Source organism: Ambystoma mexicanum, chromosome 6q, assembly GCF_040938575.1.
Source record: "Ambystoma mexicanum isolate Mex_15411 chromosome 6q, UKY_AmexF1_1, whole genome shotgun sequence".
In the NCBI taxonomy this organism is placed as follows: Eukaryota; Metazoa; Chordata; class Amphibia; order Caudata; family Ambystomatidae; genus Ambystoma; species Ambystoma mexicanum.
In genome coordinates this window covers 1172541303-1172569253 of record NC_090937.1, presented here as the reverse complement: position 1 = coordinate 1172569253, position 27951 = coordinate 1172541303, and the positions used below count along the sequence as shown (strand labels likewise).

Genomic DNA, 27951 nt, shown 5'->3' with positions numbered 1-27951 from the left:
TACTTAGAATATTTTTATTTTCAGCTTTTATACCAATCTGTCACTTAATCAGTATTTACAGAAATGCTTCAAGATGGCAGGAAATACCTGTTGGAAGAAATAAAGAAAAAAGTGAGAAACCAATTAGGCATGTTTAAAAGGCCATTGGCTAAAATACACCCTTTGTTAATACCCGTCATTTATTTTTTTTTATACAGAACACAGTTTTAGAAGTAGTTAAACATTACATAACTGCGGGATCTTGCACAAGAAGCCCTTGCACAAATTATGGCGAAGTGGTGTGGGGGGAATGCGAGGGCGGTGGGGTTAGTGTAGTTCACTGGGTCATAGTCATTCTCCATTGATCCATCCACTTTTCCTTGCTGTATAGTGAGCCAAGTCCCTCTTGCTAGTTCTCCATACTTCAGTATCCTGCTTTTCGAAACAATCATTGACCCCCCCCCCCCCACCGGCTGTTTAGGATCCACCAGAAAGTTCATGACCACAAAGAAGGTTTGAGGAGTTCAGAGCCAACAATTAAGTGCATGTTGCTACACAGGGCAAATTCCAGCCAAGATCACATTAAATCGGAAGGCCCCCAATTACACTTACAATGGGTCCCTGACCGCCCAACCCAACAGCTTAACCGGTGACCAATATAACCTTAATTCTTGGCAAGACCAAGGTGCAGGTCTCGGAACACTTGTTATTCCAATTTAAGATGGCTAGCAAGTCCCAACAAAACATTTTCTGCGCCCATCTCTTAACACCATTGGGATTTGTGCAAACCTAAATCTGTGCGATTGCATTTTTGACAGCCAGTTGCTCCAAGGCAGGCCCCCAGGTGTCTCCCTCTCCCTTGATAGGTCTCCTCCAGTTAATAAGGCAGCCGATTAGAAGACTGATGTGCATCGTTTAAGTGTGGCTAACTAGCAGATGTATTGGGGCCTGTGCGCACTTGACATAGCCATCTATGAGACTGCTCTGGAAGCTGTAGAGCGAATACAAGGCCACCCAACGACCCTGCTGAGCACCATAAATAAGGTTCTGGTCACAGTGCATTGGTGATCACCTCAGAGTGCCCCAACCGTCCATCATGGTCATACAGTGCTCTAAGCCCTCAACCTTCAAATCTCTAGATACACCAATGCAACTTGCTTCTGAGGCGGGGTGGGGGTTGAGACTGTGGCAGACATGCTTCCACCACATCAGTCTAACCAACAATTCAACACTTCACGAAAGAGCAAGAAAAGGGTTTGGGTGGCACTGGTGAAGGGCCACACTGCCCAGCAAACCTTCCAGCATAAAACTGAGCCCCACTGCCAAATCTGCAACTTTCCCTATGGGTGCTGGTAGGGGCTCAACTGTTTAAGATCTTTCAGTGGCATCTACCAACCTCCCACTCCCAAATCCCTCGGCTACACCTTCGATTCGTATGGGCCCTGAAACAAGATTAATGATGCATAGTCTCAAACACCTGCTGACAAAGAAGCCCCTCTGAACCAAAAGTTAAGCGGTTAACCCCAGACTGTAGCATTAGGAACATACTGAGGCCCCTACATTTAACCTTTTGGTGTACACTTAATTCCTCTCCAAAGTGCTCAGCTTTGACTACACCACTACGAACAATTGATCCAAGGACATTTTCATACCTATATCCGTGGAAGACAATGCAACCCTAATGGGGGCTCAAACAGAAAGACAGACCTCTTAGGCTGCACAGCCCATAACACCTGGCCTGACAGAACCATGGCTGCATACGACATATTACCTATCCTGTAATCTCTGTGGCTTTTTATCCCCTTAAAAAAAACTTTTAAAAAAGAAATCGCATTCCAAGTCAAGGGGTTGGTGCACAGTATTACCCCCTAGCCCAGACTAGGCGTACATCTACCCATGCTCCTTAACGTGCCTATGTCCTCTTTGCAGGGAGGAAGGGTGGGTGCATGCGCTTCTAAGCAGGTCCAAGCGCAGAAAGACCTTTACAGGGCAAGTAATCCATCTGCCTTAAGGGGCTTGTGAAGCTGCTTCTATGCACATGCTATGGATATCAGGTGTGCGGAGTACCAACTCAGCCATCACAATTCCACAAGCCAACAGCCAACATAATCAAAACTTAAACAGGCACACAGTTAAGGGATGTCTTTGCCTTTTGCGTGTGAATAAGAATGACCAACTAGAAACCATCTTCACAACCTACCACCGAGGAACACAGAAGCAGCAAAGATAGCAAGATGAAGCACTGCATAATAAAGTCTTAAGATAACCAGCGTCACATAGTAATTTGCTATGCAATTATGTAGGTTTGCTAATTAAATTGACACTTGTGTAAAAACGTTACCAATTTAAATTACTGTTCAATGAAAGCACTGCTCACCATTTCATTCCTCTTCCCCTTCAGGCTCTCTCTACCCTCTTCACTGCAAGTTCAAAGGGGGCTCAAGGAGAAGTGCAGCAGTAATCCCCACCTCCACTAAGTGCCAAATGCGAGTGCTGGGCAAGAATGTTTTTCTTTTTCAAATAACTGCAAACCACAAGTAAATGGGACGATACTTAAGCCAATAATAGTCTGGCAAAGACCAGTAGGTCTTAGCTTTAATTATTTTTTTTTAAAAGCCAGTTATGCAACACAATTCCTAAAATGTTACAGAATGATTACAATATTACTATTGTAAAACACTGCATTGTCTATGCTGTAAAGTTCAAGGAAAGTGTCTAAATTTCCCTCTATATTTCAATTTGCATCATAGGGACTAGTGTACACTCTTAAAATGTATAGGCGCACAGGACCAAATGCTTTCAATGACAAACCTAGTCTTGTAACTGTTGGTTGCAACCATCTGTGCATCTGGTGCTCGACCTGGGAGTGGACCCCTCTCTACATTCTAACCCTTTTGGTTTTATACCAGCTAGCCTGGAAGTGAGATGGCCCCAAAATAAAATATTCCATTAAGTGTACCCAGTACTCTGCCAGCTACGCCATCCATTCTGCTTAGTCTTACACTTTCCTTACATAAGGACAACATAAAGCCAATTAGATGTTTATGCAAAGTAGTGATCAATAGTTCCATCCAGTCTGTACATATACAGATCTACTGCAATGCCATACACTAGTTAGCATCCAGAGCTCGATTTGCTCTATGATTGCATTATATATAAGCACATGGGCGTGAGCTTTCCAAACTTGTTTAAGAGCCTTTTCCATCATATCTATTTGTGTCCATTCACGCAGCAAATTTTATATTTTACAAGCACTCATCCAGGGCTTGTAAAGTCTACTCACTCATATAGTGCAGGTTAGTACCATTTTCAGGGGATGTTTTATTTAACATTTACTTTGCAGTAAATGTCAATAAAAGTTCAGTGCATGAATGGCCTGTGGGTGGCAGCAGTGTGCCAATCAAAGTGGGTGTATTTGACATGCACCAGGTTACAGAAAGTGCATTACATTTTTTCATCTGTTGCCATGTGGAGAAAGCATTTCTTAGGTCGGGCAGGTAAAATAGGTTACTCAACATGCAGGTCTAGTGGAATTTTAAAGATGTGCGTCTCACAGGTATTACTTCAGCAGTACACAAATGCTGTGTTGCTCATTTTAGGTCTTGGGTACAAATAACGTCCGGTAGCATTATACATAGTACAATATTGCTAATCAAATGGGCTTGTGCTAATCAAGAAAATATTTTAATAACAAACTGCCAATCCATTTTTGAAAACTAACATATGCCTTGATAACGAATATGGGGTATAAGGCAAGTAACTACAATGCCCTTTAAAAAGGACATGTTCTCGGATGTAAAATAAGTGACCCGAGCAGTCCCTATGGCCCAAAATACAGACCAGGGTGCGGAGGGGAGGGGAGGGGTCGGGGGCCATCAGTGAATAGTACCCATTTCAGTTCCGGACTAGACTTCTAGCCACTCTGCAAGCGATTCAAAGATCAGGAGTGCAAAAGGCAGCAATGGAAGTTCAAATGTGTCAAATGGTTTGGGAAACACTGCTCCAGGCACTTCAACTTAACACCCTAGGATCACGGCTGTTTTGGCTCTCATGGTGCTGGGAGTCCCAATCCAGGGGGTGGGGTTTGGGGTTCAGGGACAACAAGGAGTCCTTTTCTAGTGTTCCAAACACAGGGAGGCTGGCACACAAATTAATAGCCCCTGTAGTTGTGCGTCTTGGGTACTTCTACAGCCGGCACAGTGACTCAATCAGCGGGTTCACCCCCCAAAGGATCCATGGGGATGGTTAGGGGACAGAGCTTGGACCACCCGTCACCTCACAACTGGAGGGGCAAGTCCTGCAAACCGGGCCCAACAAAATATTCAAGAGTTGAAGCACAAAAGGGGAAGTCCACACATGATTAGACTAAAGCTAGCCTGCTTTAGGGATCCAATCCCTGCTCTTGAAATGAGTGAACCTTGCCCTTCTGACATCAAACCCAAAGTGCTTTGTGCCAGAGCAGAGGGGCTACAACGCCCATGATCCCTCACCATTCACTATGCTGTCCAAGGCTGATGGAGATCGTCCAAATTATCAGGTGAGCCAAAGGTTGCAGACCCCGGTGCTAGAGAAGTGGAAATAGGAAGAAGAGGGGCAGAGAGAAACAAGATGTTGCACCCCCACCTCCCATCAACTGTACAGAACCCAATCTAGACATATCCCCCACCCCCTTTCTCAATAGAAGGAAAGGCTCCTGGAATGCAGCACCCTGGTGTGAGGTTACTCCTTTTGAATAGGCGTGCGCCTACGATTCCTGGTCCCAGGATAGCTTCCTGTTGAGGGCCTAACTCTGGAGGGAGTTACCTACGCCCAACAAAGATATCAAAGACGAAGCATGACCATTCAGGTACCAACCCAGTCAATTGGCAGTATCAGCCTACCTGGCCAGACTCTACATAACAGACAAGATGTCTCACGGGCGTGGACATGTGCGATCTAAAATTGTCAAAGCTGCAATGATTATGAGCAATGCCATGCACCACCCCAGATATAGCTTTTATTTAGCCCAATGGACTACTCTATCATGGCGCCCACGCGCAAGGCTGCTATACAAATGTATAATATTTTTTTTGGTTTTTTTTTACAAAATTCTAGCAATAGCTATTGGAGACTGACCGCCTTCTGGGGAAGCAATTCTCTGGTTTTGTTTAAATTGTAGATCTCTGCTCGCCCTACATTAATGGAGCTTTCCCTTCCGTTCGTAGGGTTTTGAAAAGGAAACAGTGTACTATAGTTGACATTAGCCCAATATATAATTTAGGTGAAAACTAGGGACGAGTAATGCCACCTTGTTTTGTTTGTGTATGGTTCTGCGACAGACGCTGCTTGTAATTCACTTCCTTCTTATGGAAGAGATAGCAATTAGGAAGGCTACCTTGTAAGTAATGTCTATTGAGGCGTATGCATAGGTTACATGGTGGGCCCATTGATATACTTAACACAATGCAAGATCCCTTCCTGGTGGTGGATGGCCTATATGTTTACCCCCCCCCGTTCCCCGCCATAAAAGCGTTAACAGAAAGACCCTTCCAAGACATTTGTGTTGAGATGTTGCTAGAGACTAGTAGGAAAAATAAGTTAGTGCGTTAGTCAAGTGTTCCAGATCGTTTGCAAGTGGCAGTACAAGTAAAAAAGTAAGCCCAATTCTCAAATGGAGTACTTCATAAGCAAGTATTTTTACTTTTTGGGAGTAAACACCTGGTGTTAAGTTTACACAACTACCTAACACTATTTAAGTGACCAAATTCTAGGACTTCAGGAGCTAAGCTAGCCTTAACACATCGCTCACCTCATGCAACATTTGTTTTAGCAGGTTTGTTTGCGTGGTAGACAAATACCTAACAGATGGTAATATCATGGCTAGCTTGCCAACAGAGGAACAATTATAAAATCATTGTTGCAGGTTCATGATGCAACTTGTGAACCAGCTTTGGTGATGGTGGTCAGGGTGGAAAGCGCAAGCATTGCCCAGGGTCCCCTTCTGTGGGTATCTGGATGCAAAGTTTAGCATTTTGGCTTTTCTGTGGTTGAAAAGATCTATGGTTGGATGCCCCCAATGGGCAAAGATACATGAGTGTCAGTGTTCAATTCCCACTGGTGTTACTATTTTGTCTGCTAAAAGTGGTGTTCCCCTGGACAGGCTCTGCTTGCAACAAGATTTGTCGGTTGAGAGACCTCCAAAATCTCTGCGCGAACAGGGACAACTCCAGCAAGTGTGTTCCTCCGCGTTTGTTGATAAACAGACCATAAAACTGTTCCAACACTCCTTTACAGAGAAGTGCCTGGTCATGGAAACGCCCTTTGTAATTGTTATCCGAAAAGGTTTGTTGGCAGTGTTCCTTTGAACATTCTCTCGTCCACTGCTTCTGTGCTACCACTATGCTTTGCGAGACTACCATTTGATTGTTCAGTTTGCTTGTGAGCAACCGGTGAATGTGGAGTCGTGCACGAGGGATTCTGTAAAGGCAGGATCCAATCATGCCCAAGTAATGACCGACTTATGACCGACTTAACAGACAACCAGCAGAATAATCTAGGATTTGTGCCTGCAATGCCTCATCTCTTGTGATGGCAAACTATGCGCAGATTGGGGTTTCGAAAAATCTCCCAAGATTGGCGGTTTTGGTTTGGGATTAGAAAATATAAATTATGCTACAACTACGCAGATGATACCCAAATCTACAAAATCTAAGACACTCAAACCGACCACTCAACCCTAATCGAATGTCTAAAGTCCTTTCAACCCAGGAAAAACAGAAATCATGATTATATCCAAAAATCAAGAAAACACATATTCCATGGCCAACGGAAATGGGAACCGTACCAACGCCATCCAAGGTAGTAAACAAATCTGGGAGTCCTGATGAACACCCTTACCTTAGAACCACAAATAAATGCAATAATCAAGAAATGCTTCTTTCTCCTTCATACGGCAAGAAGAATCTTACCTTACCTTTCCTTCACCGACAAAACGCTCCACAATAGTCGCCCTCATCATGTCAAGAAACGACTATGCAAACAGCCTCTATCTCGGGATACCAGAATACCTCCTGAAGAAACTACAACGGATCCAAAACACAGCAGCAAGACTGCTCTTAAAACTATCCAGAAGAGACCACATCACTCGAGCTCTAAAAACACCGCGTTGGCTCCCAGTCAAATATCGCACCACCTTCAAAACATTGTGCATAACACAGGGCAATCAGCGGACAAGGAGCCGAATTCCTACAAAAGAAATCTACAAGCCAACGAGACTCTCAGATCAAGCATCGAAATCCGTCTGGAACAAAAACCATACCTTAAGAAAAAAAACTTGGGGGTGCCTCCTAAACCTGGAACAACCCGAAATAAATAAACACCAAGACAACCTACAATTCACAAAATCACAAAAAACTGGCTCTTCAACATCAGACTCAAAAAACTAAACTACCAAACGAGAAACGCAAAGGTAACAATGACAAATCTAGAACATCCTGACACAAATGAAGAAACCCTACGACAAGAGATGGTACAAAAAAAAAAAAAAGAAAAAAAAGAAAGACAGTACACAACTAGGACAGAAACCAGCATCCCTGGCCAAATTCCAGCTAACAACCTGATCCGCTCCATTACTGCTACTAGAGATCATACTTGTACAAAATTGTGTGAACGTTAGCACTTGCCACACTTCCAACTATGTTGTGGACAGAAGGAAGTTGAGGAAGGCAGATGCCGCCCTGGCCGTAATTGCAAGCGTTGGCATTTGCCACGTTCCAAAGGGGCTAGGACCGGTAGCTTGCATGAGCAACTGATTAAGACGATGAATGCTGAGCAGCCACAACATATAGTGAGTAACCCTACCCTGGCCGACTAGTGCCACACAGCGACTAGATCGGGAACGCCCTCTAGGCCAGATCGGAAGATACGCACAAACACCTGCTTGCCCCACATACAAACAGGTGCCACGTAGGCAGCCCAAGCCCAACCTCAACATGGGCAAGGTCATAAATGCGAGTGGATGCCAGGTGTGAAAGGGACTGAGTGTATCAAATACCAGATCGGTATGGAGACGCAGGGATGCTCACACAACCCCACCTGAAGAGAATACGGAAGTTTAGAGCCTCGCCGCCAGACGAGGCCCATTATAATTAACCAACCCACTAACAAATTCCCCCCTCGGCATACACCTCTCACACTATAAACCACCACAAACCTACAACACAACAATCCGCACAGACTTCACTACACTGCAACAACAAAACAAACTACACAGACCCACACACGACTGCTACGGACCGTAAAACACCCCAAGCCCAGACAATGGACTTCCGGGCTGAGGCCACCAACAGCACATCACTGCTCTTGCACTTTTCCAGCCTGTTCCCACTAACTCACCTGCCACCCTTCCTTTTTTCAGAGCCGCTAGGGGACCACTCCGGTGGTGATAGTGCGCGGTACAAATATCCTTTAACATTAGGTTTTCGTTGATGGAAAAGTTTTGTTTGCGTAGGAGAGATGGTTTTCTGAGTGTGTAACAGACAGGCATGAAACTCAGTTAACAGCCAATTGTCGCGATAGTGATTCCTTTGTGATGGTGTGCCACTACTGCGAGCACCTTCATGAATACACAAGTTGGCGAGACAATCCCAAAAGGAAGAACTTTGAATTTGACATGTTTGCAATCCTATTTTGAAATTGGTTCGTTCGATGACCTTGGAACATTGAAATTGTAAAGTATGCATGTTACATATGCAGTGTTGGTTACCATGTAATTTTTTTGAGGGTGTAATTGGGTCATTCTGATGGTTTGAGTTTGGATTCAGTCTAAAACAGGTATTTAGTCTTTTTTGGGGGGACAAATTGGGAGTGGGTTTACCGTACGTGGAGGAACCAATGGCTCCTTTAGCTCGAAGTGCATGCACCTCCTCTTGAAGTACTGTTAAGATTCTCTGGAGGTAGAGGTCAGAATGTTTGTGCAATCACGTTAGGAATTCTATGCAGTATCCGCAACGTACTTACCCACTGGCCTGAAGTTATACCCTCCCATGCATGGGTAAATTATGTTACGCGGCCCCCTACTTTGGAGACACGAGATAAGTTGCGGTTTAGTGGGCGAGGCAGCCATGTACCACACACGCTCGTCCACTTAAGGAAACATTGGTTCCTAATGTGAGTGTTAACCTTGGCTGCGATACCACGAGCCCGGCTTGGGGGAGGTATTGCCTACCTGTACAGTGATGATTGGCTAGTTCAAGGACCAATGGGGGTAGAAACTACAATCCCTAGAGCAAACAGAAAATCCACCAACATCCCCCGAGCTCCTCCATTCGAATTTTTTTTTTTAGGACAGTATTCCACACAATTGCAGTAGTCGTGAGTCCCTCTACAGCAGTGGTCTTCAAACTTTTTTGGCCAGGGCCCCCCTGAGCAAAATTTGGGCAGGTCGGGACCCCCCAGAAATGCCAAATGGACAGTATATATTGCGCGCCGTCACCTGCTCCCATCAAAGTCGCTGGGCTCCCTCATCCCACTCCTACCCAGTCGCTGGTCTCTCCCCACCCCATCACACACCCAGGGCTCTCCCCACTCTGCTCCCATCACTATCCCATGGTTCCCGCCCATTGTGCTCCCACCATAGTCCCTCGGTTCCCCCATCCCGTTCCCAACACAGTCTGAGGGCCAGTGGCGGCTGGTGAATCTTTTTTAAGTGGAGGGGCATTAAGGGGAGGTTCGGGGGGGGGGTGGGGGGTGTTTCCCCTGTGAATTTTTTTTTAAATAATAGGTTAAAATGTTGCATTGTAGAGCATACTTTTAACAAAAAATGGGTAAATAGCCAAACAGTTTGCAATTGTTGCTGGGAGTCCAGGGGGCAGGCATTGATATTTTATTTCTATCGCGCTCGTACACAAGTGTTTCAGAGCGTGACAAGGCAAGGGAGGGGAACAGAGGAGAATAAAACAGCGATCTTACTAGGCCCAGTGACATTGAGAACGCGCAAGTGTGAGGGGAAAAGTGCATGGAAGGGGGGAGAAGTGGAAAGTGCGAAGCAGAGGAGAAACAGATAAATAGCAATAAATAAATAATAAAGGCAACAAACAGTGGTAGTGCAGCCAGCAATTTGCAAGTGCTACGTTTAAGGCAGCAGACAGGGTAGGTCTGATAAGTGCAGGAAGAAAGATGGTTCTCCTCAAGTTTTAGAGTGGCAGGGCGCTGTTCCAGAGGGAGGCCCCAGCCGAAGACTGAGATCTACCCCCAGCTTGTTTCTTTGATAAACGACTGACCCTGAGGGAGTTGGAGGTAGAGGAGTGAAGAGCTCGAGAGGGGAGGTATTTGCGGAGGAATAGCTGAAGGTATTTTGGACCCAGGCCCCAGAAAGCCTTGTGGACAAGGCAGAGGGTTTTGAATGATAGATGTCCGGTAAAAAAATACCATCCCTGTCCCCTGGGCCCCACTGGTCCTAACACAATGAACATGATTATGTGTATATGCAAGGCGCTGCACATTCATACAGCAATCACTCTATCATTCACATGAGCATCCATCACCATACACTCACTCATAACGCATCCATACACAGGTTTAAATAAAAACAATTAACATAAACGTACCTTCTGCATTGGCCTGTGTGTGGGTGCTGAAACGGCCTGCTCCAGCTGCTCTGTCCGTATGTGCGAGGAGGCGCAGGAGCTCCCCCTCGGACATACAGACATGCAGTGCCCCAGCCAGCATTTCCAATGAGCTATGCAATGCTGGCGAAGCAAAACGCCCCAGCACTTGCATGGCTCAGTGAGCATGTGCGGCTGGGGAACTAAACTGAACTGTGAAAGGGAAACAGTGTTTCCCTTTGACAGTTCAGCCAGCCCAGGAGCACACCATTAGCTGGATAAAGCAGCTGAGGGAGTGCTCACTCTTTCACTGGGCTGGCTCCTTAGCTCCTCCATTTTGGCCAATGTGGACCATTTTGATGAGTTACTTAACTATGCAGTTAGTAATGTTGACCATTGTTGCTGAATATATCACAATTTACTTACATTTTAACACAAAGCACCCCTTTGGGTACTATTGAAACAGTGGGCTTCATAACTACTCTGGCGGTAGCTGTGCCGGTAAAACCGGCACGGCTGCCACTGGAGTTGCATCCGGGTCTGGCACCCGCGAATGGGCAATTACTAGGTCATGCCGAGTTAGACGGACATGATAATTGCCCTTTCGAAGGTGCCGGTAGATCCCCATTCCCATTTGAGCCCCATATGGCTCAAATGGGAATGGGGAGCTCGGATGCACCGGCACCGTTAATAACGGTGCTGGTGCATCCGACGAGCTGAGGTCAGACCTGGCGGGGGCTGTCAAGCACCCACGAGCACAACTCTTACTATGGCGGAACGGTAGCAACGGTGCCGGTAGCTTACCAGCACCGTTGTTACTGGTCCGCCATAGTAGTAATGAGGCCCAGTCTGTGACTAAAGGAATGAATATCCATTTACAACTGTGGGCCACTTTTTCATTGTTGCCTGAGACAGTTTCATGCTTCAGCCCGCCCATGTGGGCCACCCCTGCCCATTTCTTCCAATCTATAAAAAAAAAAAAAAAAAACACACCTTTTCATGCTGAGCTCTCAGGGCCCCCCTGGGATGCACCCGCGGACCCCTAGGGGGTCGCGACCCACAGTTTGAATACCACTGCTCTACAGGAGCAAGCAATCCAATATGATACAGACTTCACGATCAATCAACAGTTGCAGTGATGATATTCATGCTCTTGGGAATGTAGTCCTAGTGCATCACACCCCCCTCCTACACTGCAGGTGCTACAAACCCAAGAATATTGGGGCATAAGATGGTTAAATATCCAGGAAGGTTATGCGAGGGCAGAACTAATACCATTGTATTGCGATTTATTATAGTGCCATTTCCCCATTGGTTTGGCCTCAATGCACTTGGTGGTTGGAACGTCCTCTAAGAGTTTTTTTTAAGATGCGTATGTGCATTCTGCAGGGTTAGGACTTCAGGGGGCTGGCTGAGACCTAGTGAGCAACCCAGCGATCAGGCACGTGCACGAGTGTCTCATGTCAGTGATTTAAGAAGAGTGCTAGTGTAATACTAGATCAGACATTTTGGATACGTATGCAATGATGCAGAGAAATCTTTCCATGCCCCCGCCACATCAGCAAGTACAAGGTCACTGGTTAAACGAAATACAACTTCATATCACGGTGGGTTTTGGTCATTCCTACCTAACAGAGGTAGGGTGTTTGAGTCCAATAGCAACATTATCCATTAAACCGGATGCAAGGGCGGGCCTTGTCACCAGTTACATCAACTTGGCAAATGGTAGATATACAAAAGCACTCACAACCCTATACACTTCTATAAGTAGATTTAAGGAGCAATGCACTATATAGACCCAAGGTCACCAACTGAGTAAACTCTACCGGTTCTCTTTAGTAACCCATCCTCTCCAATAGAGGGGACACTACAAAAATCTTCATCAAGAGATTTACAATATTTAAATCACGATTTTCGCAGACTAATCAGTTACTTGCTTTCAACAGCCACCTTTAAAAACACTAGAAAGAAAATCGACCTGTGCCCCAGAAAAAAGCATATTGGGCAACGACTGCGACAACAGCAATGGAGAAACCATTCAAGACATCTCCCTTGCAGCTGCGTGTGTTTCACCTTTACTAGGCACTACTAAATGGTCATACAGTTGAAAGGGGATTTCAAAGTCAGACAAGATGTGTATGAAAATCTTTACTTAAGTATAGCAGCACTCCTCCGTCTCTGTTTCCACCACTTCCTTCAGTGGACCAGGAATAAGTGGATATACATGCTGCCATTTAGCCTATTCAAAAGCATGCAAAACAGCTTCAATTCCCACACTAGTACCTTTCATAGAGTCAAAGTGCCCCTCCCGCGCCGATGCCAACAGAAGCTATGTGGTCAAATCTGAATATACCCTTTTGTCTTTGCCGATTTTATTTTGGACATTCCAGATTGATGGGCCATAAGGTGGTGGATAGGCAACTCTGGTGCTGCTGTGGAGTCCAACCCACACAGGGAATATTGAAAGCCATGTAAATCCGGACAATATTTTGAGGCAATTAACTCCACCCATCTTTTCCAGCAAATTATAAAGTGGTATGGAATAAATCACTCGGGTAGAGCCATGTTTTGCTTCGTGAAACCTATACGAAACTACCAACAACCAGGTGGCTCCTTAAAGCCTGTTACGAGATGGTTATTACATTGGGAACTTAGGGCAAGCAGATCTCAATAGTTTTACTGTCCATCAGGGGCACATCAGTATTGAATGCTTGAGCTCTAGAATTCATGCTAGGGAACATAAAATAAGCAAAGACAGAAGCTTAAAGATAAGGGTGCTCGCTCAGTCAAGGATCAAATGAAGTCTTGCAGAAGGCTCTTTAAACAGTAAAATGCTTTTTGAAAAACCACTGGCTTCATAAACATGCTCTAGTCTACCTTTTAGCCACTGGTTAACAGCCAGAAAAAGGCTCTGCACCCAAAAATGTCACTCAAGGTAAACACCAAGACCAACGCACCATACCATAAAAAAGGCCTTAAACTCCTGCGATGGAAGTCATAATGGTGAAAGAGTCGACGCAGGGCAATCATATATGCAAGATACAGCCCAATGCATGCAGGGGATTCCTATGGAAAGTGCTCTCTAGTAGGGATGACCCATATCCAGGGAAAGGTCACCTTAGTTACTTTCCCCACTGTGGGTCCAAATATTTGGCTTTAGGGTCATCATCCAGCTCACAATGTGTCATTTTTTCCCAATTGTTGCAAATTCAAACAAAACCGTGGTAGCGGAGCCCCAGCATGTATGCATTTACTCTAAAACATTGAAAACAATCCCATTAGTCTTCACCAAACGGCCTGCCGTTACTCATCAAGCTGCCACATGTTTACTAGCAGGCCATGAGATCTCCAGTGTCGGCTGTGCCCCTCAAAAGCAAACTTCAATGCCCAAGTTACCTGCCTCTGCCACAAAGTTAAGTGAATAAGCATAAGGTACAAAAACATACGTTTCTCAAAACTTTTCTAGTCTAGATTACTGCACCATTATTGATGCAGTTTTACTAGTTATTCTAGAAAAGTGGTATTCAAACGTTATGCCGAGACACCCCCCCCTCCACCCCCAGTAGAAATATTGTTGCTGCCCTCCCCACCCCGCCAGATCTGCTTATATTTTCTATTAAAGTCAGCCCAACGGTTTGAATACCACTGTTCTAGAAGGTGGCTTATGCACCAACTGTGGATATGTGGGTGACCTGTAGGTTTCATGTGCATATTTGATTATTTGGTTTCTCTATGCCATGTTTTTGTTGATTGCTTTGCATATTGCTTTGGTTATATTTTTTGTTCATTCTTGTCTCATGTTGAGAACCGATTGTATTGTTTGTTCCTTGTTGTCTGCGCCCTTAAGCCTTTTGGGTACCTGGAGCGCAATACAAATAATAAACAAACCATCCAGACATTTCATTAGTTAAATGCGATAAGAGTTGTTGGGTAAAACACCTAATTTTTATATTGCTTCAAAACTCATGGTAACGAGTGTCTAAACAAAAAAAATAATATGAGCATGTCCATGCAGACACTTCCTCCAAGACCCACCCATTAATGAGTCATCAAGTTAACAGTGCAATGTAGCCATACCCTAAAAAGTATGGTAAAGTAATCCGCTCACCAAGCCTACTCTTCCAACTGCTGTACAGTTCCTTTCTCCGAGACGTAAATGCCATCCAAGAACTTTCTTATATCCTTGTTCTTTACAGTGGTGGCCTGCTGGATCAAGGCAGCTGAAAACAAAAGAAAATATGGTGTACAATGTAGCGAAGCGTACACACCCCAACTGCAAAGGTGTGCAAAACTGGACAGGCAAGGACTAAAAGAAATGCATTATATAACATTTCAACTGACAAATTGTGGTAGAGAAGGGTGGGTGGTTTTAATGTGCTGCCGACAGCTCCCAGATTAACCCAATTAAAACTGTCAAGCAATTACCACATTCCACAAAAGCCAACCACCTATCGCCTTCAATCTTCCTCGTTAAATTCGAGAGCCAACTTGCTATGTCCCCTGCTCAAAAGCTGCACTCAGCCCTTTGGGGAGAGGCCAGAGGCTTAAAGAGTGAGCAATGGTCTCAGTGCATTCCTTGCTAGATCATACCACAAAGTATGAGTGGTTCTTGGCTTATTACAGTAATCAGAGCAAGGGAGAGAGAGGAACCATTGCCCGTTACATCCTTAATCCGTGTCTGCGTGTATTTTATTAATGGAGGTGGTCAGGGATTGCAAAGAGGACGGCAGAAGGAGCATCACTTAAAAACCAGACTGTGCAGCTTGTTGCAGTCAGAAACGGCACAGTTGAAACAGAGCAACAGTCAGTGCAACATAAGGCATGTGCGTGGCTTCAGTCAAGGTTTGACGGGCCTGTTCCATTACTAGTACCAGGGTTTAGCTGAACTCTCAAACGATGGTGTATTTATATTTCAACTCGCATGCCTCGTTTGACAGCCCTTCTGTTATTTTTATAGGTTTTAGTGGAGTTGTGAAGATAGGGCCTCTCAAACCATGCTGGGCTATCCACACAACTTCATCCGTAGCTGACGTGACTTCAAAAAGTAGCACTCATTCTTGGAAAAAAGAAAAACCTTCCAAGCATTTTTAGCTACACCCACCCGCTACTTCTTAAACTCCTTAAAACGACATCCACTCCCAAAACTCAAGTGAGTCTGTATAGGGGTCTGTATAATAGGAACCTTCCCACCCAGCTTAATTTCATATTTGTGTAAATACTGTCAGAGCCTTTGAGTGCAGCCTGCCCCCAATATAGGACCAGGCATAACTGCGAGGTCGTTTATTACACTAATCACCCATTTGCCACCACTAGGTGCGATGCCGAAATATAGGCACATTCTGAATGTTGCTACCAACACCGTCCTGAAGATTACAAAATGCTTCCAATTTATTAAAATTCACTACAGCAAGAGTTAGCGTTCCAATTACCAAATTCGGAAGCTAAGTGTTGGGGGTAGAAGTCCAAGTAATTAGGCACTTGGTTCGATAGCATGCACCCGCTGCAATTCCCTCCTGCACCTGATAAAAATTGTGCTTCTCTTTTTGGGCGATGTGCCCGCTAGCCGAAACATCATTCTTAAACTACACCATATGGAAAAAAAAGGTACCGGACGTATTCTTGAAACAGATGTCGACAAGGTAACCACAGCACAAATTACGTTGCGCTTAGTAAAAGTGTGTGTACTTCCAACAAACCTGAATTAGATACCAGTTCAATGTCATTTCCTTCAAGAATCAGTTCATCTTTCTGGGCTTGAGAAACTGCACAGTTAACGCCTATTAACAGAAAAATGTATGTCATTGAAAAACGAAAAAATAAAATACACAAAAACAAAATAAAAGACAACCACAACTTGCAGTAAAAGAAACGTCACCTGCAACGCAGGGAGGAGAAACAAATAAAAGTCTTAACCTGGATTATCCAACCCCAATACTACTGCTATTTAATTTTGTTTTCACTTTCATAGCGGCGAACAAAACCCTCAGACATCTAGGCGCTAGTTACAGAAAGTGTTAGTAAGATTGTATTGTGCAAGACCACGCATATGGGTTACAAAACACGGGTGGATCTTGGGAGTCATAACCATATGCAAAAGACAAAATAGGGTAGCTATTACAAGGGGCTATGTCAGGTATACATAATAATAGGGTAGATGCACATTCTGGCAAAGCACGCCTCATGTTACAGGGGGCTACATCAGGTATGCAGATACGCAGCACAGGTTATAAAATGTGAACAGCCCTAAAGCTGCAGGGCAAATCAGGAATGTTGCAGGCAGGTTCAATTACAGGTATAACAGGGCTGCAAGACAGGTGTGTTGCAGACAGGTTAGAATGCATAAACAGTGGAACGGCTATTGGTCAATCAGGTATGTTAGAACGAAATACAGTATGCAACTCAGAACAAAGGGCCAGGTGTCGTATGAGCATGTTCAAGTGCATATACAATAAAAGGTTGCAGACCAATAGGGTATGTTGTAGACAGATTGGAGGTGTATAGAAATACTGCGCTGCAGGTTCAACCAGTATGGGCAAAATAAGAGGCATATACATCGCAAGAATGTGGTCAAGTAGAGATCTAGTGCATAGCTCGAGGAACCAAGCTTTGAACACACTTGCACAGTGAGATTCCAAGGACCGAGTGTGACTCAGCCCCTGGGTGGCCACTCGCGACTAGCGGAGTAGTTTTAAAGGCGAATGTTAGGGTAGTATTGGGTCCGTTAGTATTGGGTCCGTGAGAGTCAAGGTAGCTTGGGAGATGGGCTACAGGATAGGCTCCAACAACAGTGAAGGGACAGTTGGAATATTCAGGCAGTCGGTATCAGTAGCTGATGAAGGCTAGACCGATGCATAACACGCACAGTGAGACAGAAGCCCAGTAGCATTAAGCTGTGTGCATCGATATAGATCAGTATGCAAACACGTAGCGGGCACAAAGTGGAGGTTGACAAGGACCGGGATACCAGTCAGATGGTTTATATGCCATAACGTAGTGACGAAGTGGGGTGGGAGGCAATCCACGTGGAGGTAGATCTCCTTACCCAACAATATGAAATTTGATACGGCGGTGAATGTAGAGTGAACTGTGGTAGCAAGGTACCGGCGATATACATAAGCGTTCTTGAACATTTTGTAAAGGTGGTGTGGTGTTTAGGACTGGGCAGTTCACAAAAAGGTTGTGCAGTGCAACTACCTCATGCTTGCCAAAAGCAGCTTTAGGTTTTTAAATCTTTTCATCAAGCTTATACCCTCTCAAAATTGAATAGGACTTCCTACACCCACAGGAAAATCTTCACCAAATTAAGTCCCTTTAAAGGTCGCTGCAACCCCTGCATCAAGACACAGTGGGTAATAAATAGACCATGAAACTTCAGTGGGAGCCTTTGCCACAATTAGTCCATGGTGGATCCCACCATCAGATCAATAATAAAGCGGAAACAGTTCTCAGCAGGCTCTTTCGACCGCCATAAAACCCGAGCTGCAAAAGGTGTCAGTGAATGCAGCCCAAGTGAAAAGAAAATCTCACGAGCAGACAAACAAGACCCCTCAGAGATCGCTCTAAATTGACCCGCCACGGCAACCCCACCGCAAAACATAAGTACACGCAGAGGCTGACAGGTGTGTGACTATCTGTTGCAGGGGAAGGTTTAAAGCATCAGGTGGGGAGTGGGTGGACGATGGGTGCCAGGGTGTTTGTGCCTGTGAGGGACAGGGAGCCAGTGTACTTATGTGTATGTATCTGGAGGAGGGTGGTGAGGGGCCTATGTGTCTTGGAAATGGAGGTCGGGGGTTGGGGCATGAACCCCCACCTCAAGTAAATAAATGCCAGCAGAGGAGACGATCGACTTTATGAAGGTGAAGCATGACCAAACACCGTGATCTTGAAGGCTGCACACAATGTTTCGCATGCAGCCTTCAATATTCAGAAATATTGAAAACTGAATGCACCAGTCTTTTTTTTAAACTTTATTTACACAATATCCATAACAAATCCCAATACAATCAGCGTATATCAAAAAACCACAAGAAAAGCACAACATTTTACACAGTACTATGTACACAGCGAGATATACAATACCCTAAATCCCCAACATCTCAAATGCATCTCTCAATTACCCCCCCACCAAACTATGTCAATTTAAAACTGCAAAAATCTACCCCATATTTTCTCAAACAAAGCCAATTTACCAAGTCTCCTATACATCACACTCATGCATCTCAGACAACCACGTCCCCACATTCAATGTCAAAGCATTCTTCCAGTTCCTCAATATAATTCTTTTACCAGTCATCGCCCCTCTGAACAACCACTTCTTCTCACTTTGAGTGAGATCATCCAAAGACTCATCACTCCCCAATATGCTCACACTAAAATCCAAGACCGGGAGTCCAACAATCACTTCATCACACACACGTCCAATCTCACCCCCAAAACAGTCTCACCAGCCTACAATCCCATAGCAGATGTTCCATCGTACCAATCTCACATGAACATCTCCAACAATCTGCACTCTCCAACAACCCTCTGTTACACATTCTCTCAGGGCGTCCAATAAAATTATTAAGAATTTTAATCTGCCTCGATCTTTCCGTGAGTCCCAGCGAGCACAACTTCACATTCACACATGTTTTGCCATAAGCCCTCCGATATCCAATTCTCCTGCCCCATTCCTCTCTTAAAGAATCATTCCGCTGATAACAGGACACAAATGCTTTATACAGGCGACTGGCCAGTCCCCCACCCGAACCCACCAAATTCCTTGCAAACAGATCCAATGCAATTCTCTCCAAATCCACAACTCCAATTGCACGTTTAAGCTTCACAAAATCAGAGGGTCTAAAGTTTTCTATACCATATTGTTGCTGCAATTCCCTTGCATTCATCCAACGACCATTTGTTAACAGATCAGCAACCCACCTCACCCAGAAACCAATCTGCCCAAAAGACCACCTTGCCATCTATTTTGATAGTAGGATTTAGCCACACCGAGGCACTGGGCTCCCTCAAAGCGTCCACCTTCAAATAACGACACAAGCCCTTCCAGGCGCTCCTCATGTTATCCATCAGCAAATCATGTCCACAACTCTGTCTAGAGACCGAAGTCAACACAGCTCTTGGAGTAAGAGGCCCATGGAAACTGGTTTCAGCCTCTACCGAGACAAGTCCTCCACAAATGGAACCAAAAATTCTGAAAAGAAAGCCAGGTGGTATGCCCTGAAATTCGGCACCCCAAGACCACCCATATGTAATGGCAATTGTAACTTCCACAACTTCAACCTCGGGGGCTTCCTATCCCACAAGAACTCCTGCAGCATCCTGTCCAACTCTCTCCAAAAAGTCTCAGGGAACATCAAAGGGACCATACTCAAAACATAAGTAATTCTCGGGGTAGATATCATCGTTAAGGCATTCACCTTAGCCAACAAAGAAAGATTCAAAAGACTCAATCTCTCAAGGTCCGTCCGCAAACCACTACACATGACCCGTGCATTTTCCTTAACCAGGTCCCCCATCTCCGGAGTAAGCCAACCCCACCTCCCCCCCAGTACAGCAATGAAGCCCAAGTCCACCACAAACCTATCACCTGAATGTGTCAAAGGCATAAGATTGCATCCCATTAATTTTGTAGCCAGAACAATGATGAAATTCCGCCACAACATCAATACCGGTATAGATTTCTTAAGATCACTAAGGACTAAGAGCATGTCATCCGCAAACAGCCAAATCTTCTGCACTATCCCCCAGCACGAATGACCAACCACGCCCTCCTGATAAACTCGGCCAGTGGTTCCAAAGCCAACACAAACAGAAGAGGTGACAGGGCAGCCCTGCCTCGCACCTCTCTCCATTTTAATCCTCCCCGACCTCATACCATTGGTAACCGCCTCCGCAGTCGGCTCACTATATAGCAACCTGATCCATGAAATAAACCTCATACCAAAACCCATCTTGCCCAACACTGCGTAGAGGAATTCCCAATTCTCTCAAACGCTTTCTCTGCGTCCAATGACAAAACAGCACTATCCCCCTCCTGACCACTCACTTTCGATACAATACTCAAAATCTTCCTAATGTTACTGAAGGTCTGTCGTCCTACCCTTCACAAAACCAGATTGATCCACATGTATCACGGACGGAAGCAGACGCTCCAACCTGCAAGCCAGCATTTTCGCCAGAATCTTATTATCAACATTAATAAGACTAATGGGCCCTATAACTGGAAGGATCCCTCCCACCTTTCAAGAAAAACTATATCAGAGCATGTCGAGTAGTCTCAGGAAGTAATCCGATGGTCTAACGACTCCACATAGATATCTAGCAACAATCGTAAAGCCGAATCCAGCAGCATCTTATAAAACTCAGCCGGGAACCCATGCGGTCCTGGGGCCTTCCCAGCATTCAACTTACAACCGCCATCTTAACCTCATCCAGCGAAAAAGCCTCCTCCAACAACTCCGAATCATCCACATTAAACCTAGATAGGCCCACCTTATCCAGAAATTCTGTACCCTCACCTGATATCTTCGACTCATTCTTGTAAAGTTCTTCATAAAAGTCTCTGAAAATGTTGTTTATCTCACCCGGATGATAACTTATCCAGCACAGGTCTTAAAGGGCATACCTTCCCATTTTGACCAAACAAGTATGTTTTCTGCCATTCGAGTTCTGTGCACATTTCAGGAAGCATGTATTCATAATGTGGTTAGCCATTCAACATCCCAAATAAAAGCAAGCCAGGGCGGTGGGTGCACAGACGTGTCAAAAAAAAAAAAAAAAAAAAAAAAAAAGATATATATATATATAAAAACATGCTTAAGCACTACTAAATATTTACACTAGCACAACAAAAGTAAACACAAGAAGCACGGATTTAAGCATTTGTACCAGAGTGACAAGACTACGCTCCTTAGACCAGCACCCTGAAAGACCCATCACATACCTTGCCTCATGCGCACTCTGCGGATGTACTTCTCTCCCAAGAAGTTACGGATTTCAACGAGTGTGCCAGTCTCCTGAATAACTACGTTAATGGGAAAGTGAGCGTACACAGACCTCATCTTGTAACGAAAGCCCTAAATTTAAAAAAAAACATGAAAATTTGATTAACAAATCTTGTTCTTGCATGGTTATTGAAATAAAGTAAAGTTATTTCTATTTAAAAAAAAACTACCTGGACCAAGCAACATGAAGTTGCGAGCGAATGTCTGACAAGAGAGAAGACAGACAATACGTGGGAATCAGTATAGTGCCCGGCTTTAGAATTGCCATGAGGCATTGATTTTAGCATCGATGCCTTGAAATCACCTTGAGGTATTGATGGCATGCCCATTCTTTCCTTCATTGGAGTGTGTTAGAAGGAAAAAATTAAAACGCATTTACTGCAGTGTCTCCAATTCTGTATAGGTCCCAGTTAGCATGACTTACAGGTTTGGAGGTGGTGACGGTTTAAAAATGTACACACAAACCATTCAGTTTAGGCACTTCTAAACTCACAGAAGTGGTGAAATACACAAGTCTTGACAACTGCCTAATACTAAAATTATATATATATATATATATATATATATATATATATATATATATATATATATATATATAGTGTACGGGGTGCGTGCATCTGACATGAACATCCTCAAACATTACCTATGAAAGTCTAAGAATTCAAAGATCACTGCAAAGCACTTACCAATGTGACACCCTTGATCATGTTTTGCACATGGCTGCAGATCGTGCGTACTGTGGCCAGCTCCTTGCGATTACCCCACCATTTGTCCACACGCAGCTGAAAATAAGTGTGTACACAAGTTAGGACAGACAAGCACAAAACCTAAAAAAGTGTAACGAGCAAGCTGTTTTGACAAATGCCAACGTTGAAATAAAAATAAAAGTCTTAAGTGACCATAAATAGATGTAATGGCTTCTAATCTAGATACTGTAATATCTAGACAGCGCAGTAGGAGTTTTAAACTTGTTTGTGTACTACATTTTGCACAAGGTTTTGAAGCCTGGCTTATTAACAGGAGTAACCAACCATAAAAAGCAACGTGGCCCAGTGTGATCAAACCATAATGTAGTGAAATCACTAAGAGATAGAATGCAGAGAAGCTAAACTGAAGTCCCAATTCCAAATGTAACAGCCCCTCAACACTAGGTGAAGGAAGTGAAGACCTTGGCTTCCATCTAGACGCCACCCTGAACTTCACCGAACAAGTCAACTCCCTAGCCTCTGCTACCGCATATACGTGCAAACTAATCAGCGCCAGTAAACAATTCCTCTCCACTGACAGTTGCCTTACTCTCCCTAGAGCTCATGCTTTCCAAATTGGATTACTGTAACGCGCTGTACATTGGTGCAAACAAAATCGATAAAATACAGGTTCTCCAGAACAATGCCCTGAGAGCAGCACTTTAGATCAACAGAAATGAACTCATTTCCTCCACTAGAAACAAATACAAATGGCTATCCACCAATCCAACGTAAAACTGCCTCCCTTACATACAAGTGCCTTAATAAAAGAGCACCGCCATACCCTACTGACAGAATCTGCAGAAAAACCTCTTTCAGACCGACCAGAACAGCTAACTCAACTGCCTCCAAGTACCACGATTCAAACTCTCCATTATCGGAGGACATAGCTTCGCAGTTAAGGCTGCGCAATTGTGGAACTCCCTACCTCCTAGTATTAGAGAACCTCAGTCCTTCTCTAAATTCAGACAAAATCTAACTGGCTAAAAGAAAACGATAAATAATCATTTGATAATCATTCTCCCGACGCCCTATACTCCCCATCGCTTATACCCTTCTGCATATTGGATTTCCGTATCATGTGTTAGTCCCCTGGGACACCCGCTCTGATGTACTTTGATCACTTTAACTCTATTTGCTCATGTAATTTACATTGTATATATGCGGATGTATCTCATGTACCTATTGCTGCCTATGCATTCCATGTACCTATTGTTGCCCATGCATTTCATGTACCCATGTAACCAAGCTGAACATATCCTTGTATCCTGCGCCCTGATGCCCCTGGGTCTGGTGCCATTATAAACAAACTAGGTACAACTGCTACATAAATTAAAATCCATCACATGGACCACTGAATGACGTTACCAACAAGAGTACGTGGAATCCTGCACCCATGGATGTTACAATTCTACACCGAATCATGCTCATAAGGAAGATTAGTTGATGCCACAATTCTTACTGCTTCCGTGCATTGAACAATTCAAACAAATGCATGTGTGGGTATATATAGTGAAAAATCCTTTCACAACCAGGATTTATAATAAAAATTAACATGCAAGTTTGGAGAGAGATACAACTAGATAACAAAGCAGAAAACGGACAATAGTCTAGGGGAAGATGGGGAAATTGAACCCAAATTGGTACACAAGTACTCTTAATCAGATAAGTTAGAAGAGAGCAGTCTATAAATCGACAAAGATCAGAAAAACCCAAACGCATTACAAAAGTATCATTCAATTATTTTATATGTGGAAGTGGAAAGCACAAACTGCTGTAGTTCATACAGTGTGCAACTGACAAGTGAATAAGCACATCCACTTGAACATTGCTGCTTAACCAACATGTTATTTCACAAGTAACAAAGGTTTACAAACTGTGCGTGGAAAATTTGACAGTAGCCAGGAGAAATTCTAAAATTCAAGAATGTAATGTCCACAAAATATCATAGGTCTTTGTGGAGCAGGAAAATATAATGCAGAATTACAATAAGATGGAACCAGGTCAACGCCATTGGGGGGGGGGGCGGCCCTGAAGTTAAAACTAAAAAAGGAAGAGTTCCAGTCATACATGGCCCACCAGGAATCAAGGATGATCATACGGGCGGGTCCCCAATTAGGTGTGTAAAAGGAATAAAACATGATATGCAATGCTCATGGTGTAAAGTAAATAAATGAGCACTTGCTGTTATAACCAAACTTGATGATTGGAAAAAAGGTCAAAGGTCCAGATGCAAACAAGACTCATTATGGGGGGTTGGGAGGCTTGCTTCCGTGCAGGAAAGACAACTTTAGCCTCTTTAGAACTGCAAATGTGCAGTGCAGAGACCAGTAAACGGTCTTAGCACTGGGAAGAAGCTGCCAAGACAAATTGGACACCATAGCATTCCCATTGAGCATCTGGTTATAAACCATATTTGGCACACAACATATTTTACAGATTAGGGTAACGAGCCAGTCCATATTTGGCCAACGATAGCTATAGTGGGCATTTTCAAAAATGACTGCCAAGGTGGTAAATCTGCGGTTACAACTGCACAACATATATGCAACTTCAGGTTAGGATATTTGAAAGCAAAAGCTAGTTGTGGGACTTACTGCACGTGTTTGCAGGGAGCAATTTATCTCCTGGTTATAACCAAGAGAAGCCTGGTTAGCTTGAAACAGCTACCTGGAGCTACTTTTGACTTCTGGTGCAAGTGGTGGCCTACAAACCTAGCTATGCGATTTTAACCATTTATGCAAGGGTGATAAAGCAAACTCAAGGGCCATTTAGAGCATATTTGAGAACATGAAATGGAGCAAAAGTTTAAGAGTATGCATCTGCTCTCTGTACCAGCTCTTGGTTCCCCAAAGGTTTGGGGGAATTTCCGCCAATTGACAGCTGTTAAAAGGAGATTCCCTGGTAGATAGGATTACTGGTAAATGAAGTGAACACTGTCGCCAACGAAATATCATTTGGGATCACATTCAAACTTTCCATGGCACAAACAGGTTGTTTATGCCGTCTTACACTCACCAGATCCAGAGCCATAGCGTTCTCATGCAATGTGTATGTGGTCCTGTTCCCACACCTTTGAATTGTGGAGCTTCATGGCTGGACTTTAAAATTGAAAAGGCGAAACGAAAGTCCCAAAAAATAAAATCACAAACTGATGGCACTGGTAAATGTGAAGGCTCGGCAGATCTGGTCCTGGCTGACCAAGCCCCATGATTCCTGGGCTCAAAGTTAGCCAGCCATAGTTTAGTTAAGGAACTCCCCAGAATTTCTAATGAACAGCCACACGTACAGGACACAGTGTAAAAGGCCAGTAAACTATTCCAGACCAAGTAAAATACATAGGGCTCAGACTTTCACTCGACCCCTCCCTCCAAGACTAACATCAACAAGCATGATTTCCAGCCAGTGCATTTATCACATTGCCATTTTTTCAAGGGTTTCCCAACAGCTGCCCTATAAAGTCAAACCACTGTTCACTGCCCAGAAAGCTCAATTTTGGCAAAGGCCTAAATGAGATGTCAAACTTACCATGTTGCAAACGTGCCACCTTCAGTGGCAACAAAATTCAACTGGCTAGCCAGAAGACCAACATTGGAGAAAAAGACATGCTACCTACTGCACCCAACCAGTCACTATAACCAGCCAGCACTTGCCTCCCTCATACTTTCAGGAATTGACCTGAAGCGACTCCCCTTTCCTCCCCCAAACAAACCTTACATCATCCCTTCCACATGGACCCATGCACTGAGAGTTCACAGGTTACAACCACAACATCAGCTGGGCATGCCTTCAAGTTGAAATTCCAGGCCAATACAGGTCCTTATCATTCTAAGGTATGCCAATGGAGTATCTCACCATTTCAACGCTTAAGAGCCACGAAAAATCTAACTATTTGTTAAAAAAAAAAAAGATTGTGCACATGCCTCAGAATCCAGTCGTCTAATGAGTTATGTACACATTGCCTACACTTTATATTCACTCAATAAAATAAAAAAGGCAAACGCAAGAAGGAACTGCGCTGCCACTTAGCAGCCCCGATGAGAACAAACAAAAATAACTACTTTAAGGGCACAGTACCAGAGATTATACAAGAGTCACTCACCTTCCGGTGCTTCTTGCCCATCAGACAGAGCTCTACATTGATGTGGTTAAAGTCCCGACGTAGACTTCCCCTTGGGCCCTTCACAATAACAGTACGGCCCTTCAATTTGATGTCGACTAGAGAAGGGAAAATATAGTTTAGGACTTGCTCAAAGTAAAGGAGAAATCAAATTGAGAAAACGTAACAAGTTACCATTGTCGGGGATGTCCACAGTCTGGTTGTTGAGTATGGTCTTCATTCTGAAAAAGCAGAAACTGGATTGAACGATTTTGTCCACACAAACAACGTTAGGCTGCACATGTTCAATACTTCTGGCGTCATGAATCACAAGCTACAGCGTTAGCCCAGACCACACTACTAAGATTTAAATGTAAACAGATGACTCCCCCCATACCCCGTAGTCGCGTCTCTGAAGTAGATTGAGAAGTTCGTTGTAATATTTCACCAGCCAAGATCGGGTGTCTGATTGCCAACCAATGAATCCAATTATAACATCTCCGCCGAGTTTATTAATGGTCTCGGTTGTTTAAACTAAACGAGAGACGCGTTGTGAAAATTCACCGTCATGTGTGTACGAGGCATAACTAACCACTTCTCTCGCTGGTGCCGCACTGTCAATGCCATCTACTGACTGCGAGTGGCAACAAAATAGTAACCACGCAAAATTAAAGTGGTACTTTGTCATGCGCCACACGTTAAACAAAACAGCTTTATCTGGTTACACCATGTACGCTAAACGTATTATTTGCCTATTATCATGACCAACAGTTAGTTACTGTCTTCGGGGCGTTCCATTGCACAGACAGCAGTAGTGTTTGGACGCCGCCCGTGCCCACACTTTAAGGGGATTGGAGGTTACGCAAATAAATGAAAACCGACAAAAGAAAAATGATATGAGAAAAAGTAAAGTAGCCTCCGCTGTACGGTGCGGACCAGTCCTCAGTGTGCTGAAACGAAAACAGTAAGCAGCGCCTACGACTAGAGCAAAAAGACTTCTGTTATCTCCGAACTCCCCACACACTTTCTGGCTAGCAGATTCTTCTCGCTACTTTCACTAGCTCATAACTATGCCGATAACCGTACTACCACCCTCCGGTGGGGGCTCGTAGTTAACGGATGAAGATAGATTAATTAACCGGGCCCAGCAACACATCTCCTCACCTCGCAGGAGACCGAAAAAAGGAAGAACGTCCTTCGTCATCACGCAGTTGTAGCCCTACGACGTTCTGACATCATTCGTAATGTGAAAAATCCAAGTCAAACTCAATCGCTCGCTGAACAGGCAAGCCAATCGAACTCACTCGCCCACACCCACCGCCTTACGTAGTCTGTGGCCAGAGTAATCAATCGCCAAGCAGGAGATCTGCTGTCAAACGCTGGTCAGGTCGTTGCGGAACGTTTTGGAAGATGTCTCAATTGCAGAGTCGGACAGTGCGCGCGGTCACTTGGCTATCCACGCGTCTCACGTCGGTCCAGGGCCAGAAGGTGAGAATCCTGAAATGCTATGGGAAGGACTACGTAAGGTTAAGACCTGGGAT

The 27951-nt window shown here is 44.3% G+C and overlaps 2 protein-coding genes across 5 annotated transcripts in view; one reads left to right on the top strand and one right to left on the bottom strand.

The window, feature by feature from the left end:
* Nucleotides 1–27875, bottom strand: RPL9 (ribosomal protein L9). Of its 4 annotated transcripts, none has more exons than XM_069631783.1 (8): nucleotides 27737–27875; nucleotides 26606–26652; nucleotides 26414–26529; nucleotides 22252–22347; nucleotides 21505–21637; nucleotides 16259–16339; nucleotides 14671–14782; nucleotides 1–87 (listed from the first exon to the last, which is right to left on the bottom strand). In XM_069631783.1, exons 2-7 carry the CDS (start codon nucleotides 26649–26651, stop codon nucleotides 14676–14678), a joined length of 579 nt encoding a protein of 192 aa, XP_069487884.1. In that variant the 5' UTR covers nucleotide 26652; nucleotides 27737–27875; the 3' UTR covers nucleotides 1–87; nucleotides 14671–14675. The 4 variants fall into 4 exon arrangements, with proteins under 4 accessions (XP_069487884.1, XP_069487883.1, XP_069487885.1 ...); XM_069631782.1 differs by lacking the exon at nucleotides 27737–27875 and adding an exon at nucleotides 27575–27599; XM_069631784.1 differs by lacking the exon at nucleotides 27737–27875 and adding an exon at nucleotides 26808–27564.
* LIAS (lipoic acid synthetase) overlaps nucleotides 27768–27951 on the top strand; it is a 487597-nt gene continuing 487413 nt past the window's right edge. Inside the window, exon 1 of the mRNA XM_069631781.1 lies at nucleotides 27768–27898. Within this exon, the coding sequence (XP_069487882.1) occupies nucleotides 27821–27898 (78 nt within the window). The 5' untranslated portion in view covers nucleotides 27768–27820. The remainder of the gene's footprint in view (nucleotides 27899–27951) is intronic.